At 35.4% G+C, this 18,726-nt stretch overlaps 1 protein-coding gene and 1 long non-coding RNA gene across 3 annotated transcripts in view; both read right to left on the bottom strand.

The window, feature by feature from the left end:
• The window catches only part of LOC149803185 (uncharacterized), a 495,629-nt gene that overhangs the window by 298,947 nt on the left and 177,956 nt on the right, over nt 1-18,726 (bottom strand). The window lies entirely within an intron of this gene.
• The window catches only part of LOC149803187 (mitotic spindle assembly checkpoint protein MAD1-like), a 94,725-nt gene continuing 77,404 nt past the window's right edge, over nt 1,406-18,726 (bottom strand). For both annotated transcript variants that reach the window (XM_089952804.1, XM_089952805.1), the window contains exons 15-17: nt 11,322-11,544; nt 8,735-8,925; nt 1,406-4,593 (exon numbers count right to left, since the gene is read on the bottom strand). In XM_089952804.1, coding sequence (XP_089808930.1) covers nt 4,435-4,593; nt 8,735-8,925; nt 11,322-11,544 — 573 coding nt within the window. In that variant the 3' untranslated portion in view covers nt 1,406-4,434. The remainder of the gene's footprint in view (nt 4,594-8,734; nt 8,926-11,321; nt 11,545-18,726) is intronic.

Genomic DNA, 18,726 nt, shown 5'->3' with positions numbered 1-18,726 from the left:
GTTGAAATAATATAAGTTTAAATTTTCTAGGCTCACTGGTAAGCGACTACCATGTCGCTACCATACGGTGGTGGCAAATTCCAAATTTTCGATATGAAGTTGCAATGACCCCACACCCCAACCTAAATGTCCAAATATGAAAAATGGGGTGGGAATATTTGTAGGAAACTCGGATTAGAAAACGGACTGTTATTTGTTTTAAGCCAAATTTGGGGTTCAAACTGCTGAATCTCAGAGCTGAAACAAGAAATTGTTGTCCCTTGCATTATATATCAATACAGGTTTTGGGGACTGGTTTAATGAATTACAAGACAAGTTAATTTTACAGAAAATTTAGTCCTTAATACAACAGTATCTAATTTCGAAGGTCTTTTGTCAAAATTTAAATTAACTCTTATGAAAATGTTTTTTTAAATGATTGATTTTTAACCAGATCGTCTTAAGGAGATTGGGTTGTTTGAAAAATCTTTTTTGGAATTTTATTGGCACAGATACATTCAGGGTTAAATTCTTTTTGTACAAGACAAGATTCTAATTATTGGTGTTTATTGTTATGTTTTTTATATACTGTAATTGGATATGTTCCTTTCTATGTAATGCATATATATAGTACTAGAGAATTCTTTATAATTAAAGGTTTGAAAGAAAACATAATTTGTGTTCATTATGTTGTTCCCACTTAGCAACATAATGCAGCAAAATAAAGTTAGAATTTTTATTCTGTACTTTGAAATGACTTTACATGCCAATTTATAAGAATATAATCAAACTTGTTTTGTGTGATATATTTTGTGGTTTTGTTCATGATCATCTTTTCTGGCTTCGATGTTTTTGGAGAGTCTTGAAAGAGAAACATCTTTAGATTTAGAAAAAGCATGTTTTATAATCTAAAATGTTCTTTAATTCCATTCAGTAATGGTCATATGTGAACACTGAAAAAAAGTAATTTCATCTTGGAAAAACCCTGGAAATGACCTGGAAATTTATCTTTAGAAAAGCATGGGAACCAGGTCTGAGGGACAGGTTTTCAAATTTAAGAAACCAGTCTGTTTTCTAGGAATTTTGTCATATACCACTGCTACAGTAGAACACTGAAAGTATATCTTATGATTAGTGTACTCCTTCAAATATGAAAGTGCCACATTGGTGTTTTCATTCTAGACTATTACCTAGCATATAAGTAAGACCTGAGGCTGGAGTCAAAATGACTCAATGATTAGTGTACTGGACTTGCAACTGAAAGGATGTGCATTAGAATCCTACAATTGGATCAGCTATCTTAGTGTGTCTTTAGGCCAAGGTACTTGACTCCAATTGCAAACTGCTAATAAAAACCTACTTGCATTGCCATACCATAAAACAAAAAACAGAAACAAATGTGGATAATATAGGTGTAAAAAACAGCTTTTTATTCTTTGTTTTATTCTGGTCCTGTACCTAAGAACATAAACTATAAAGCATAGTGTAAAGATGTACATGATATTGTAAGGAACACACTGAAATTGTAATGACTAGCAGGTATGAAATGTGCAATCATCAGCTCACCTGAAATTCTGACTTAATCCACAGCTTTACAATCTCATAGCTGCAACATTTATATAAATATTCTCAAGATACCAGCTTGAACTTAATCTGTTAATTAATTTGCATGTTATGCATACACCACTCCCGCAATAACTCGTTCCCTGATAACTCATGAACCTGCTTATAATGTGGGGTCAGGCGTCGATCCCATTTTTTAAACCAGGAAATACTCCAAAAATGTATCCCTATTTGTTGAACTTGAAGAAAATCTTGATCAAAATTGGTAACAGAAACTTTGATGTATCGATCATTTTATTGTCAAAAACGGTAGATAGGACCTGGAAATTTTAATCAACACTTGAAATATCAAATTTAAAAATAGGTCATCTAATTTTTTACATTTTCTTTCCAAACGACATTCCTAGTACACCACAATTAATGATATGTAAGGAAATTTCGATCAATGAAAATGTCACTTATGCCAAGTGGAGGCAGCACTTTAATAAATAAATACAAATTAAATTTAAAAAATTATCAACTGAAATTTGTGTTCTAGTTCTATCTTTTAGCTGCTTTTAAGAGTAATTGTCATAAATTCAATGTGTCCTCTTGTAATTAAACGTAAACAGATCTGTCCATGAGCGTTTCTCGGAGAACCTAATTAAGTGCTGACCGTGGTTTGATAACTGACTTCCAGAAGTATTTGTTGTATTGTTGCACTGAATTAAAAGCTGGCCTCCTTTGTATTATCATGTTAATTATGTTTTTTGAATGAAATAAAGGAGGTGGAATAAAAGAGAAGTTAAAAGGCACAAAAGTCCTACAAACTTAAAATCCAGCGGCCCCAGTCATATGTTGGGTGAACTCATTTCATTTGATCAATTGAACACTTATAACTATTATTGTGTATGTAACGTAAACTACCTTAAATTAACTGACTGTTTCATAACTGTGATCAAAGATAACAAGGTGGCCAAGCAAAATAAAGAGCTTGCTTTCACAGATACGGACCATTGTGGGCAAGCAAGTTTCAGAGAATTCAACTGGCACTTAGAGATATCCTCAAGGATGATAAGAAGTTTAATTATTAATTCCAATGAAATCACGACATCAATATTGTACTAATTGAGCAATATAAAAATTTAGTTTCAACGTAGATGATTGTCTCACGAAATAAATGTTGCGTGTTTTTGAAAAAAAGGAATCTTGTTTGGTGGTGTAGCAGCAGTTAGTCTAGTTCCCTGCTCTGGTGACTCCCGATTTGGCAGCATAATATTAAACACCAATGCAGGAACCAGACTCATTAAGAAAACAAAAAGCAGTGATGTAATACACATTTTTTTGTGCATACAAGTGACATTTGTTGAAACCAGTTTCAACAATCTTTCATATATTTGACATTTTGAAAATAAATGTTATTTAAACAGAATAACAAACAACTTCATTAGAAAAAGCGCGTTATTAAAAATTATTATGATTGCAAAATGAGGATTCAATCAATAAACAGCCCAGTTCTCTAACGCTGCTCCCCACCACCACCATGTTTATCTCGATATCACAGCCATTTATAAAAAGATTTGGAGGTCCCTCTGTAACTCATGCCTTGCTTATAGTGCGGTCTATGTTTGTGGACCCCGCTGTGTGCAAGTTATCGAGGGAGAGGTGTACATAGGTTCAGCTTGTAATACCATGCAGAGATAGATCCAGTTTCTATTCTAATATTGCAATCATCCATACAAGTGTCAACTGGAATAAGGAGTCTTGAATGACTGTATTAAGCATTTTTTATTGATGCAGGTAAAATAGAAACTACTAGCATATCAGACAAGAAATTTTAGCCATGTAGTAATAAAAGTTTCAGTTGAATATAGCGATTGATGTAGAAGCTATAAAATCTGACTTTAAAAATTGTAACAAGAGTCCATTGAAGGGAATGATGCTCTACTGACTCTAAGGCATTTCCAGAAAATCAAGATTGAATTATTTCTTTTTAACTGCCTAATGCTGAAACCATATCTGAGATTCTTCAGCAATAGCAAGATTTTCAAATTAGCTGCTGTGGATGCCAGATTGGCACCATTTTTATTAAGGACAAACAAAACATCACTTAGGGCCAACAAGAGTTAATTTACATCCATCAAGACATTCTAATAAGTCTAATGGTGGAAACCCTATGTTTATATTTTTCTGGTTTGGTGAAATTACAATAACGAGATTTTCAAGATAGTGCCATGCTGACCATATTAAACATCAGATTGGTACCATTTCCATTTAGGGCCAATGAGACATTGCAAGAAGTATTTTGGTGAAAGCACATTACCAATATAACCAGCTGTTTATTCAGGGTAGTGATAAGATTTTCAAGATGGCCACTTTGGACATCAGATTGGTACCATTTACAACTGGACATAGTAAGAACTAGTCTAGTGAATACCCCATATCAATATCACCATAGTGATAAGAATTTGAAATTGACCACTGTGGCAAACATGAGAATGGCACCATTTTTTATTGGGACCAACAAGAAGATATTATAATAGTTTTAGTGATAATCTCATTTTTATACGACTTTACCATTCAGGAGTAGTGATAATATGATTTTCAAGATGGCAGCCATATTGGGCATCAGATTGGCAATTACGACCAACTAAACAATGAGGTAGGTGTGTGTGTGTGTGTGTGTGTGTGTGTGTGTGTGTGTGTGTGTGTGTGTGTACAGTTTCATTGCAAGCCTCTAAATAATTCACAAGGAATAATGATAAACTTCTGAAAATGGACAGATGGACAACAGACCATACCACAAGCTCTTCTGGTTTATGACCAGCAGAGTTAAAAAAAGACATTGGCATCAGAGCTAGAAAATTAATACCCACGTCTCACCAATCACAAGTGACACAATAACATGACAATTCATCCTATACTGATTGTTTGTCTGCTCACAAGATCCAATGTCACACTACTAAGAAATGCTGGAATACTGTCATATCGGGCCAGATACATGTCAATATGGTCTTTTAAACTTGTAGAAAACTCTGTCTCCAGCATCTGGATCTCCCCTGATGAACTTTGCTGAAAACAGATGAAAACATTCCTAATGATAGAAACCTATTTGATTTCAGTGAAGCGTACACTTCTTCTTCAGCCTAAATCTCATGCTCTAACTTCAGACACTTAGTATATATATATATATATATATATATATATATATATATATATATACTCCATCATGGACATAGATATTTATTCATGAGTATGCACCCACACACATGTAGAGGAAATTTCAAAGAATTCCAGTTTTATAAAAAGGAATATTATCAAACTAAAACAAAAGTGTGAACTACAATAGCACTTTCATACATACTACAGTAATGAGAAGTCAGTTGTATTCTGACACCAGATATGTCTTGTGTGTTAAATGATTTTGGCTTGGCTTGACTTTGTGGTTAGAGCATCTGCCTCAGATGTGGGAGGCTGCAGGTCGAGTCATACCAAAGACTTCATAGAATGGTACTAACAGCTGTCTCGCTTGGCACTCAGCATTAAGAGGTTAGTGTTAGCACTGGTCAGCCTGGTGTCAGGATAATGTGACTGGGAGGGACATCTTGCTACATGTTTGCAGCATGATGCCCCAGTGCTAGACCACTATAATCTGTCACACTGCAGACACTGTAGTGATATGACTGTAAAATTGTTAAAGCAACATGAAAATCCAACACACACACTTTGTGGATTTAATGTCATTTTTCAGTACATAATAGGCTATACATGGCAACCAGTATATTTGGTGGAGGAAGAACCATCAACCCACAGAAGTTACGGGCAAGATTTCTCATATGCCCATGTCAAGGTGAGACTTGAACCCATGCAGAATGAGCTGAAATGTGAGTGCTTTGTAAAGTCTGGCATTTTAGACTACTCTGCCGTCTAAACAAATGATGTAAATGTAAGATATCAAACCTCATTCCCACCCCTGACTAAACTTCCAATTTATTAATTATCATGTGTGTGTGTGTGTGTGTGTACACACACACACACACACACACATATATATATATATACATATGATCTATTCTATGACCGTGTAATATTTGTTAAATATTTTGCATACCTTTTTATAATGTTGGCTACATCTAGAAACTAGTGTTATCAGTTAGCAGGAGCACACAAGATACCCCCACTGTTGTAGCACATGACAACAGAACACCAATTCTAAGGGATGTTAAGAGATCACTGTGACCAAGTACCCAAAGACAAATCCTCAGTGCAAATTTGGCATCAATAGGTGAAGAATGATGGGTAGTTTAGTGTGTAAACATTTTTTTAAGTAATGTTAAATAAATCCTAGAAGTTAGATCACAGTGACCCAGTTTTAGAGTACAATACAAGTCCATTTCATGATGCACCTCACTGAACTGTATTGGCAACAGGTGCTATTAGAGTTAAAGCACAATCTTTGATAATACTTGATAAATGTGGCCCTGCTTTGGTGCATGAAAAAAGTTCATCCCAAAATGCAACTACTTTGCAATTTTTGGAGCAACTGGTGAATGTTCGGAATTGAATTATAGGATGAAATGTTTAAGCAGTGCCAAGTCAATGCTGGAAAGAAGGTAAATGTGACAGTAATTAGTGCATTACACCTCCCAAATGGCACCCTAACAGCATGTTACAAGCTAATAAATACTCTAGGAAGAGTTATGGCCCAGACAGTAAAGATGGTCAGATAGATATATGCATGGATGGAACTGTATTGTGCTGAAACAAAAAGGGTGCCAACTTTTGACAACTAAAGGGCAGTTAACAGGCCTGCCAACCCTGATGAATCCATCTTAGTAAGGCAGTTGATTTTTTTCCGTAAGATTTACCAGTTTTCAGTAAGGTGTAACAAAATATCAATATCTGCTATTGTAAAGCTATTGTAAAGCTGGAAAACGTAATTAAAAGTTTGATGCATCAACGATAAACATTATGTTCAACTGAAAAGTTCATAATGTACACGTAGACTTTATTTACCACTAGTACAGTTGCACAAACTCTAGTTCCAAACCCTATGAAGCTCAATGACTTATTGCTAACTCTCAACTTTACATAATTCTTGGAAATTCTTTTCCATTTCACATGATGACTGCAATCATATATCCTGCCACAAGACACTCAAATTGGCATGTGATGTCCAATAAACGTAATTGTGTTCTTTCCAGATTTTATTCACAAGAATCTGAATATTCTTTTTTTATTCTTCTGTGCTGATTATTAACACTTTTCTAGAAGCTTATTTTCCCTTTCGTCTTAAACATGCATCACTTTCTGGGCACCATTTTAAAAAATTCTATAATCAACAGTTTGATTATGCAGATGCTTTGTGTGAACAAATAGGTGCAGTTTAAAGCATCTGGGGTTCTGCTGTAAAGTTAGTCTGGTTCCCTGACTAATTTCACTAATTCTAAGATGAAACCCAGATCCAAATAAAATAAGGATGAACAAATTATCTGGATTTTTCAGCAGTGATCATTTTTTCATAGTTTTTGCTAGTATGCCATAAGTCCATATTTTAAGGATAATTTCCGTAAGACTTACGGCAAGACACGTCTTTACAAAAGTTGATTATTTTCTGTTGAAAAGACAGATCTTGTACCACGTGGTAGTTACTGTTTTAGCGATAATGAAGGAAGTATAATACCTTTCTATATGTACACTGTACTTTTTTATGGTCATGATAGAGCACATAATCTTTGTAAAATAGTCTTTTATATATATATATATATATATACAAGACAATTTACTTAAAAAAGAAATGGAAAAATGTGAACTGCCCTCATTGGATATAAAAACACTAATTTAACGAATGCATAATCAACCCAATTTTCATTAAAGTCAACAGATGATTATGTTGAAAATGTTGGCAGGCAAGCTATTCAAGGCTATTCCATTTAAACATACAAGGTACTCTGGGATGGCAGTTTTTAAAAACTCTATGCTGGATACATTTATTTCAAAGAGTTTATACTAAAATGATAAGAAAATTCTAAACTGCATCTATGGGTGAGTACCCCCCATTAAAAGTGGGTCCCTGGGTCCCAGATATGTTTTACGGGAACAGCCCTCACTATGGATCACTGAGATGTGATTTGGTTTTTTAACGTAGCTTTTAACAATTTTTCAGTCATATTGCTACGATGTCTGCAGTGTGGCAGTTTATAGTGATGTCTAGTACTGGGGTATCATGCCGCAGACATGTGGCATGATGTCCCACCCAGTCACATTATCCTGACACCGGGCCGACCAGTCCTAACACTAACCTCTTAATGCTGAGCGTCAAGCGAGGCAGCTGTTAGTACCATTTTTGTAAGTCTTTGGTATAACTCGGCTGGGGATCGAACGCACGACCTCTTGCATCTGAGGTGGATGCTCTAACCACTAAGCCACCAGTGCGGTTATCACTGAGATGTAGAAATCAACAGAAAATTTCTAGGATCTGACCATAGTAACATTTCTCTGTCTTTTAAAACCCAATTCCATTTCATATGTATAGAGGTTTTATTTTTCTAAAATGTTATTCCTTATATCCCAACTAGTCTACTTGGTCACCTTTTCATAAGCGACTAGTTGACTGGTCAACATTTGTTACAGTCCTAGAATTATGGACAGACAAGTTAAATGAATCCTAATATACCAAACTTTGTCAAGCTGGTTCAAAAATTATTTCCAACAATCTTGAATGCTGACCTAACTAAACCTATTGCTATGGGAACCAATCACTACACACTAGCCACTGAGTGTGTAATACATTGTGTTAACTTGAAATAGTGTTGGCCAAATTCACATCAAGGATTAGAATCTGACAGGCAAGCTACTGACAAACTACATGTATACAAAATTGTATAAAAAATGTAAGTGAATATGTCAAGTGAATATTCTCATGAATAACTAAAAATGTAAAAAAATATTGTGCATACATACAAGTCAAACAACAAACTGCACAGACACAAATCTGCTGCTGCATAAAGCATAATGCACTGGCAGATCAGGGTCTATGTTGTTTGCAGTTGGAGTTTACTTAAAAGTAAGTATATACAGTAACTGGATGACTAAACCCATATGGTTGTTGGGTAGTATTGATCATGACTGGGGGAGAGGGAGGGAAATATACTAACCAAGCATTTTCATCAATAATTTAAGATTAGTCTGCAAAATTCTCAGGACTTTATACCTGGAAGAGTAAGAAGTGGCTGGGCGACTCAGAATACATGCTAGTCAAACGATACTGATTGGTACAGGGGATGTCTATCTTGTATCCCATCAATCTATAGCAAACTTCACGGAACTCCTGGCTTGTCTTCTTAAATGCCTCCATTAACCTCTCATTCTTTAGTTTAGCGCTATTCAGCTGAGTTCTCATTTCTGCAATAAATGATGTATCTATGTGTACATAAATTACAGTTTAATGGCACATCACAACAATAATGTCAATATGGTGCAAATCATAAGCAAAGATTAAAAACTAAAAACGATGAACTGCACAAGACATTTTGTGCAATAAATGATTAAAAAATCCTGATCTTCAAAAAAATTAGATCAACTGATGCGTTTTAGCAACAACTATGCCAATCTCTAATCAATTTGGTGTTCTGTAAGAAACTATATATATTAGATGTGAATGGAGACGATTCCACTGCAACAGGACTGTCAATACTGACTTGTAAGCTGGATCCAACACAGACCATAATTTGATATAGTATAATGTGTAGGCAGATCAAATAATGACTGCTGTTTATCCTACTGGTTACTCTTAACAAAATATATAGACCCAGATGTGCCAGCACATTATGTAATGGCAGACCCAGTACTATGCAGTTTTGCATTTTGGACTACCTAAAAACAAGTATATACTGTATACTTGATGAAACTGTTAAGAAACATCCATTGCCCAGGAGTCCAGAAAAAATTATTAATGCTGGGAAAACCATTTTTCCCAATGTGGAAATCCAATCAGGCAACCGATAAATATATTATTAAAAAATGATAATGTTAAAAATTAGATATTAAATTTTATATATTTTCTAGGAATAAACATTTGATCATTACACTGGCCCCCAGGGTAACTACAGAACAGTGACTTAATTATATCCACATAGTCTACAATTACAATGTACAGTTGTTAGTGGCAAGAGGCCATATAATCCACTTGTTACCAGATTAGTAATCACAGTCAATACTACCAATTCTTCAAGGTAAATCCTCAACACTACAACATAAAGTAATTATTTTTGGAATTAATGAAATTTTTAGATTGCCAAACTTTATATAGATTCATTTTGATCTTGGGACAGATGATTTATTTTCATGCCATTTTCATCTTGGGACATGATTTATGGTCATGCCATTTTGATCTTGGGACAGATGATTTATTTTCATGCCATTTTGATCTTGGGACATGATTTATGGTCATGCCTTTTTGATCTTGGGACAGATGATTTATGGTCATGCCATTTTGATCTTGGGACAAATGATCTATGGTACAAAGAAAATACAGTCCAAGGAATCAAGGCAAGTTCATCCTACCTGCAAATTATTCCCACATTTTACATTGTGATACCCTGCATCTGTCTATCCATCCATCCATCCATCTGTTGTCCATAACATGATCTCCTCTTAAACCCCTGAGTGGAAACTCACAAAACTTGGTACCTGGATTGCCCCTAGTGATGGATGTCATTTTGGGGTCCCTTCCAAAACATCCAATTGGTACTTGTGGGTGGGGAGATAGGGGGAGGGGTGTGTATAATCAAATAAAAGTATCGAGAATACCAGTAGCATAAATGAATGAAGTGATACTAATTTACAAAAAGGAATTGGTAGGGCATGATTGACCCTAGAGATCACATACCGATCAGTTTCAATGATCTGGACAATTGCTTAAGGCATGCAGTATTGAGCTATAGTTACTGTGCAGAATTTTTTAAATTTTGTTTGGCTTACCATGACAGCAGCCTCTCAGCTCTAAATCCCAGAATCTGTAGGTTGATTTATAACCCCATGTGCAAGTCATCTGCAAATTTTGGTAAAGGAAATTGTGCTAGAATAAAAGTTGTTCTGCAAAACCCATTTTTCTCTGAGTCACATTTCTGGCCTCCAAATCATCAGACTTCTTCCATATCTTAAATGCAAGCCCTCCACAAACTCTGTCAAAGTAGACAGTCAAGAACTAAAATTATTATGCAAAACTGGGTGGGGTGGGGGTGGGGGGTCATCTTAGAGTCACACTGACAATGACCTTTGTTATATCTCAAACCAGTAAGCATCCTAACTGAATATGCAAGCCATTCGCAAAGTTTAGACAAGGTATGTGATGTAAAACTCCTGTTATTGTGCAGAAACTATTTTCCCTCTCTCTTTCAGCCAGTGATCATAATATTAGACCTTTTGACCCCAACATCAATAAGGTTCTTCCTTATCAGAAGTATAGGCCATTCCCAAAGTCTGGTATTTGTAGATGGTGAAGAACGCATCATAATGTGCAGAAACCATATTCCTTCCTGTAGTCAGTGACCATGACCTTCAACAATTTGTTCAAAATAAAGGTAGGGTTCTTCCTTACACCAAGTGCAGTCTTTCCACAAAGCAAGGCAGAAGTACATGCCTTAGAACTAATATCATATGGAATTAGAAAAAATAATGGATGGACAGGGTCATAGCATAATACACTTCACCAAAATGGCAGACATCTAAGCATGGGGATTTGCCATGGTTAGCCATAGATGTAGCTCTAGTTACTCAATGCAAGCAAGACAATATACCTTCTATATCTTTGGCAGAACCTGGTTCCTGCAGTTTTTGCTCCACTTGGACAGTAAGATCTTCCACCTTCCCTCCAGACTCCTCCAAAATCTTTAGTCTCTTTTTGAGTCTCTCATTCTCCTCTTGTAAGGCCTTTACCTCCTCAGTGCGCTGATTCTGAGCAACTTTCACAGGGTTCATTTTGAAATGAAGCACCTTTGTTGTTGTTGGATCATAGTCACCCTGCATAAAGCAAGTACAATTTTCTGTAATGGCCACAAGTGGAGCTGACTTTGTCATCAACACTTACCATATATACTTGCTTATAAGTCAAGTACAACTGCAAATTGTACAGACCAAGATCTGCCAGTGCATGATAAACCAACAGATCCAGATCAATTTGTCAGTTTGTTAAAAGTAATCAGTAAAACAAAAATAAACCCTGATCTGTTGGTGCATTGTGCTACAGGGTCTATGTTGTTTTCAGTTGAGCATGACTTACATTTTGAGTATATATGGTATTTAATTTTGTCTTTGATGCATCTCCTGAGGCAGAGATCTTTTGGTATTAAATGTCTGTTTCCACACGTGATACCCAAGATAGAACTTTCTCCCTGAACTATGCACAAGACATAGCTACCATTCAAATTAATGGCATGAATTGCCATAAAAGAAGGAAATATTTACACAAGAATACAACTATAATGCTTTACCATATCCATTCTGTACCAAAAAGGTTAAAAAATTATTTTAAAAAATTAATATACGGCATAAAATATCTGATAAGGTCATCTACATATATGTGTAAATATGCATAAAAAATTTCATTTCAACAAAGAGTGCCTTTTAAAAAGTTTAAAAATCAGTTTTAAAAAATGCTGCAATGGCCTTAAAATCCTACACAGTCTTTAACATTGAGATATGAAATATTCTGTCAAATCAACTGTTTATCAAAACTGGTTTTGACTTAATTAGGCAGCCTTATTTGACGTCAGATTGTATCATTTTCATTTAGGACCAACTAGACAAGTCTTTAAGTGGAAACCCAATCTTGATATGAACATCCATGTAGAAGGCACAGCAATAACAAAATTTCCAAGATAGTCACTTTAGTGCCTATAATGGATGTTGAAGCAGCACCATTTTTATTTAGGACCAACTAGACCATGGGATGAATGTGTGTGTAAAGTTTCAAGATAATCTTCCAAAGTAGTTTAGGAAGAGAACTGATAACAAACTTGTATTAAAGGGTGGAGGACAGACAACAGCTGATGGAGAAACAATTGGCGCACAAAGAAAAGAAAAAATGTGAGCATGAAACAATTGGCATCATAATCGAACAATGAAGTGAACTATAAATGTACATGTTTAAAAAAAAATTATTTACATGTATGTCTGAAGAATCAGCTGCAATTCCAAGTATAGGAATACTTCTCTGACAAATACTGTATTCCTATACATTGTATGTATGACAGAGGGGTGCATGTGGGTGAGAGAATGAGTACATAGATTACGGTAAAACCTGTTTCAGGAGACCACCATTGTGATTCGTGTCAACAAAGTGTTTTCTCAAGACAGATTGTCTCTCATAACAGGCTTGTACAAGTTTATCTTTTTTTCAAGGTCAAAATGCAGCAGGTTTAAAAAGAGAAAATATCCACGATTGCTGTACATTTTATTTGTTATCCAAAATTCTTGTCAAAATACTGCAATCATTTCATGACAAGGTAATTTTTTTATAGCAATATAAAACACATCCATCATAAAACATTTACAATTATACCTGAAGATCACATGTACATGTAGTTTAGCATATGAAAAATTAGTAAGGTTGTATTGATCTATCCAGTCCATAAGTGCAAAATTAAAAAGGTAATATTTATCCTGCCAATAAGTTAGCTTGACATGTCTATAAATTTCAGACTTGCTTCAAATGTAGTATAAGAATTACAGTTAACTTTGATAACACTTACTCATCCTGTGTATGTGCTGAATCCAACAATTCCAGGAAGATTTTGTCTTTCATGTCAATATATTGTATAAAAGGGAAGAATGTATAAATTCCTCCAGAGAAGGATAAATCACTCTCCTAATATGGCATTAGCACAACCAATGTCTTTCAGATAAGGATAAAGCATAACTTTTTTCTTACTGAGCAAAACAAAAACAACAAAAAACTAAGCATTAAATCCACACCTGTGAGAAGATTGTGCTGACCTCAAAATAGTCTGCTGACAGTATGGGCCACAGCCACTTGACCCACCAGAAAACAACCACAGCCACTTGACCCACCAGAAAACAACCACATCCACATGACCCACCAGAAAACAACTGGCATCTCATTGATGCTAGACAATGAGTCAACAATTAAGTCCTTTACAATGAGATGATACAATTTACAGTTCTGAATACACCAATGAGGTGTCATAGATTTAGTCCAAAAAGTAGAACATGACATTGCTCATTTGTTCCTTTGAATGTAAATCAAAGGAACATGCCTATAGATAGATGGATTGGGACTGAAAAGTATATGCCGGACTCAGTGAATTTTCAATCTTTAATTCTGGTCTTCATTCATTTAGCCAGCTGAGGTATATCACTAGACGGAGTTTGCTACGGGCTTTTGTTACCAGGAAAATCCCAAAATAAAAGAGTTTGGCTTTCAAATTCTCTCCAACGCTCATCTGGTGAGTAACAAGGTAATTTCATCCTTTAAAATCTCCTTCATGGGCTCTGTTAAGATGTCCATCATTAAAGGGGAACATGAGAGATTGGGGGTGGGGGCTGGATAAATGAAACCCACAGCTCCTCCAAAATTACTTAGATCACCCATTTGTTGTTTAGTGGGAAAGGATGATCCAAGCATGACTGTATGACTGTTATCTGGTATCAACTAAAAGATGCAGTGGGCAGGTTAATGGGTCATTGACAATTGTTGGGAGGCTTGGGGAAAGAGAAACTTTGTTTCCATTCTCTCTTACTGAACTGCCTTCAATGCCAGCTGAAGCCTTGTTGCAGTTGCGATTGCTGTTGTTGAGAAGGACAGTGCCATCTATCCTTCTGCTTCCTGACATCTACTTTGTTGGGGACCTTTCAAATCACCTGCTTTGGTACAGCCTCTTTACGACCCCACAACATCAGTGAGCCAATGAAGAAATATGTAACACCATATCAAATTAAGATTAGACAAAGCTGTATGGGTGTTTTGTCATGCAGTGGTGAGTTGCCCTATAAATTGATTTGGCTCATTACCTGCTTATTTAGCAAAAACATTAAAGATATTATATCTAGTATCGATGATATCACTAGCATATTCTACATCAGTTTCAATGTTGCCTTTGTGGTAGTGGGTTTGATGTGCACTGCTGCTATGTTTTTCTCAACATTCAAAATGTCAGTGAGTGTTCAAGTGTGTGGGGTATCGCCATGTGTTATACAATAATGGTAACAGATTCTATGAGTAGAAGGTTTGTGAATTCACCAAGCCATCAAATTTGTCTGAGAGACAGCTGGAGAGCTTGCCAATTTTCAAAAATATTTGACTTTATTTCTTATCCTCGACATCTACCAAAGCTCCGACTTTCTACTTGTGGCTTGTAGACCAAGGTGGTGGGTAATCTGAAGGAGTTAAGATTTCTTCTACTGCAGCATTAAAACTGATTTCCATCCTTTCTATGGTAGAATCAGTACAAATAATGATTCAGGTTTCCATTGCCTTTGCTAGAGGATGCTTCTTCATCTTCTTTTATATTGACATACGACATGTCATGTGACATGGAAATAGTTGTAGCATCACCCTATCAAGTAGCCAATAATGTTGGGCCCACCATCTGTACTGAAGGTCAGGCTACCAATGATGCTTGTTCTGTTGGCCAGAAGCTAGGAAGGAAGACCATATAAAAGCATCAATGATGGTAGGACTGGAAGGAAGGCTCAGCAGTTAGGTAGAAGGTTGGCTGGTCAGCCAAGCTGGTTATCCTGATCCCTGTAAGGTTTAACATGCAACAGAACTGATGGCCAGTATGTGGCACATTCCAATGAGAAAATTGATTTCCTTTTACCAGGCTGGAAAGAAGGCATGAAATGGTCATTTTCAACCAGATGGCAATGATGACTGGAAACATATTAAGCCAAATTAGAATCAAATTATACATTGCTCTGACTTTTCTGCTCACATAAGGTTTCTGTCACTAATATTGACACAAAACACATACTGAATTCAACATTTGATGAAAATAAAATACTACAATGCTTACCATCTGAAAAGAGGCTATTGTCACAAGAATATTCTGTTCAAAATAATATAATTTTTGGACATGCAGGATAACACCCCTGTGTTTTCATGACTAGCGATATGATGGCCTATGCAGTTATGCGCAGAGCATAACTTTGAAAAGATAATATTTAACCATTGGGCTATGGAAATGAAATATATTGCTTTGGACTATTTCTGTCAGGTTTAGAGCTGGTTTTACAACATCCAATGCAACAATGCCACTAAATGACAAGATATATTATGTAAACTAAATTAATCTTGTAAAAAAATTAGTAAAAGTTCAACATTTTATAAAAATAAAAACTATCATGTGGAAAAGAAACAACAATGAATATGACATAAAGTGTTTACAATGTCTTGTTTATGGGGGGGGGGAATTACTAAAGAATTTAGAAACAGACTATAAGCCAGGGAATTTCTTGAGAATCCAATTCTAGTGGCAAGTTGACTTCCTGGCTAGCAGATAGAAAAGTATATGTGGGGCAACTTCTTGCAAAATCAGAAAATTGGATTAAGATGTGGTATTGTTCTAAGGTAAACATTTCTGTCTTTTAAATAATGTATTTATTTCTATGATTCTAAAAGATAAATATTAAATAGGTTTTTCTGGGTTACAATTTCAAGAAGGTCATGGAGTGGGTCTTTATGCTGACATTTAGAAAACACATTTTCATATGCATCTAGAGTAGAAATGTGGGATATTTTTGTACACTTTATGAATATTACATTCTTTAATTTAAGGACAATCATTCTGTCTTGATACAAATGGGATTTTCAACCAAAAATAACACATGATCCAATTTCAGCAGAATTGACATATCATTGCACAGAGTTACCCAATGCGCAGAATTTGCTAACTTGGTGGCATGCATCCTGCTTTACAGGCCCAAATGCCATTATCAGACATGCAGAGGGATTTGCACCAACTGGGCTGCCTATAAATTCCCCTCAGAGTGGCTATGTCACTTTCTTGGTCAACCTCTTCATCACTGACTTAACAAAGATATTGAGACGGCATTGTTCAGTTGCATCCAGAGACACTGCACTGTCCATCTCAAGCTGACTGAATGTGATGGTAGTTGTTGGCTCCTTCCTACTTCCTGGACATCTTTGGCAGGGGCGGATGGGAAAGGGGTGTCAACAAATCATCTCCCACTACACTGGTGAGGGAATTAAAGTTTGGGTAAATTCCCCAGATGTGTGTGTGTGTGTGTGTGTGTGTGTGTGTGTTTCATGGCATCTCAGCACAAATGTGGTTATGTAGTGCCAACTAAAGTTTGAAAAGTAAAAATGAATTGCACAAATATAAACATTACTACAAAAGCTAAAGTTATGCAAAACTTATATAAAATAACAGAAAATGGCAACTCATGTAGAATCCCTTTAACTTTTTCTCAAAATCATATCATGGTTAACTTTCATCTTCCTCTCTTGATGCTGATGTTGTTTCTGTGGATGGAAGACCATGTCTCCTCTTACCAAGACTTGTAAATGTTATAAGGTGTTTAAGAAGTATATTTCATCCAGGAGGCAAGACTCATGATAATCCTCATATACCAAGTACTTCTGACAACAAAGATATGGGAATTAACAATTCAAAACAGGAAAAGTTAGCAGCATCACCAAATAACACATTCAGCCATTTTCACAACTGAATAATACAGCATGCATGTATTTGACATTAGTGAGTGAAAAGAAACACAAACAAATAAAGCTAAAAATCTGGGAAAAAATATAAAAAAATATATATATATTAAAAAAATCAAAACAAAGGTTACCAATCTGTTGTGGAAAACAAACAATATTTTACCACACTTACAGATGGATGCTTCTAAATCACAAGGATTTTTGAAGAATTTAATGAAGCAATGCAGGTTGATATTACTCTTACCACAACAAAACCTTAGACTAGCGCCACCTAGCAGGAGTAAAGGGGAGGTCATGAGTAAGAGTTTCTTCCCTTTTCCAAAAAGTAAATAGACCTGAAAGACAACATTTATGTCTTTCTATAATTGCTGAATTAAAGTTGTGACATTTATATTCCAAATTTTACCACTCAAGATCTTAAACTATTTAACAAAAAGATGTGAAACCAACAAATTTAGTAAAATCAACAAAGAATTTATTTCTCACAGTTACAAAGTGAACATTTAAAAGAAACTTACAGTATGGTGAATAAAAAGTAATCCTGAAATGTCTATCCATGTTCTGAATGAAATTTAATAGTCTTTAATATCCTGATGTATCACAATAATATAATCCAGAAAGTCTTCGAATGATCCCTCAATAATTCCAGAGAAGTGTTTTAGTAAATAATGTCAGTAAGCACTTTGTAATTCCACACAATAATTTAAATAAGTAATTCCTCTCAAATTAAAACTGAACACAACAAGCTTTGATAGTAGATTCCCAAGACTGATATGAAATAGAAAGAAATGCTTGTTTACATAGTATATGTCACTTGACCTAAATCACAACAGAAAGTTCAGAAAAACTGAGTCTCTAATGGAAAATTCCATAAAATATGTAAACAAGGTCAAACCTTGAACTCAAATTTAAATAAAGATCTTGTTTACTTCTTAGAATCATGGCAGAGATGTTGCCAGAATTTAATCTAAAGGGGAAGAGCTCACCCGTATCACAAACATAATGGGGGGAGCAGAACAAAGAGGAGGGTGTGGAGAAAACAGTCTTAGTCCAATATATACTTAACATTTCAATATCCGCCTCTCTTTCTTCCCACTCCACTGTTAGTGAAATCAAAATCTTTAAAAAATGTTGCCTCTAGTTATAGAAGCATTAATCTGTTGATTGTTTCTGGGCTTAATTTGTTCCTTACATGTGTATGAATACTGTTCTACACTGACAATCCTCTTTCACATTCATAGCTACTTAGCCAGCTGGAACAAGTTTGTAAACTGGGTTTTTCTTGTGGCTGTTATTAAAAAATGTCCACACCTCACTGGGTTTTGAATACTTCACCCCCAAAATAAGACTTTTCATGAATTTTTCATTAACATAAGCTCTGCCTAAGTTTTACTTTCTTAAATCAGTGCTTTACTGACTTCTATACCAGATTAAACATCTGTTCCATAATGCTCTATTAGGATTTTAAGTCCCTTCATGCCATAGTCTGCTTTTTTTGACAG

Source organism: Sinohyriopsis cumingii, chromosome 3 (assembly GCF_028554795.1).
Source record: "Sinohyriopsis cumingii isolate HCF-2022 chromosome 3, ASM2855479v2, whole genome shotgun sequence".
Taxonomy (NCBI): domain Eukaryota; kingdom Metazoa; phylum Mollusca; class Bivalvia; order Unionida; family Unionidae; genus Sinohyriopsis; species Sinohyriopsis cumingii.
Note: the sequence above shows the minus strand (reverse complement) of the source record. Positions and strands in the feature narration are given on the sequence as shown.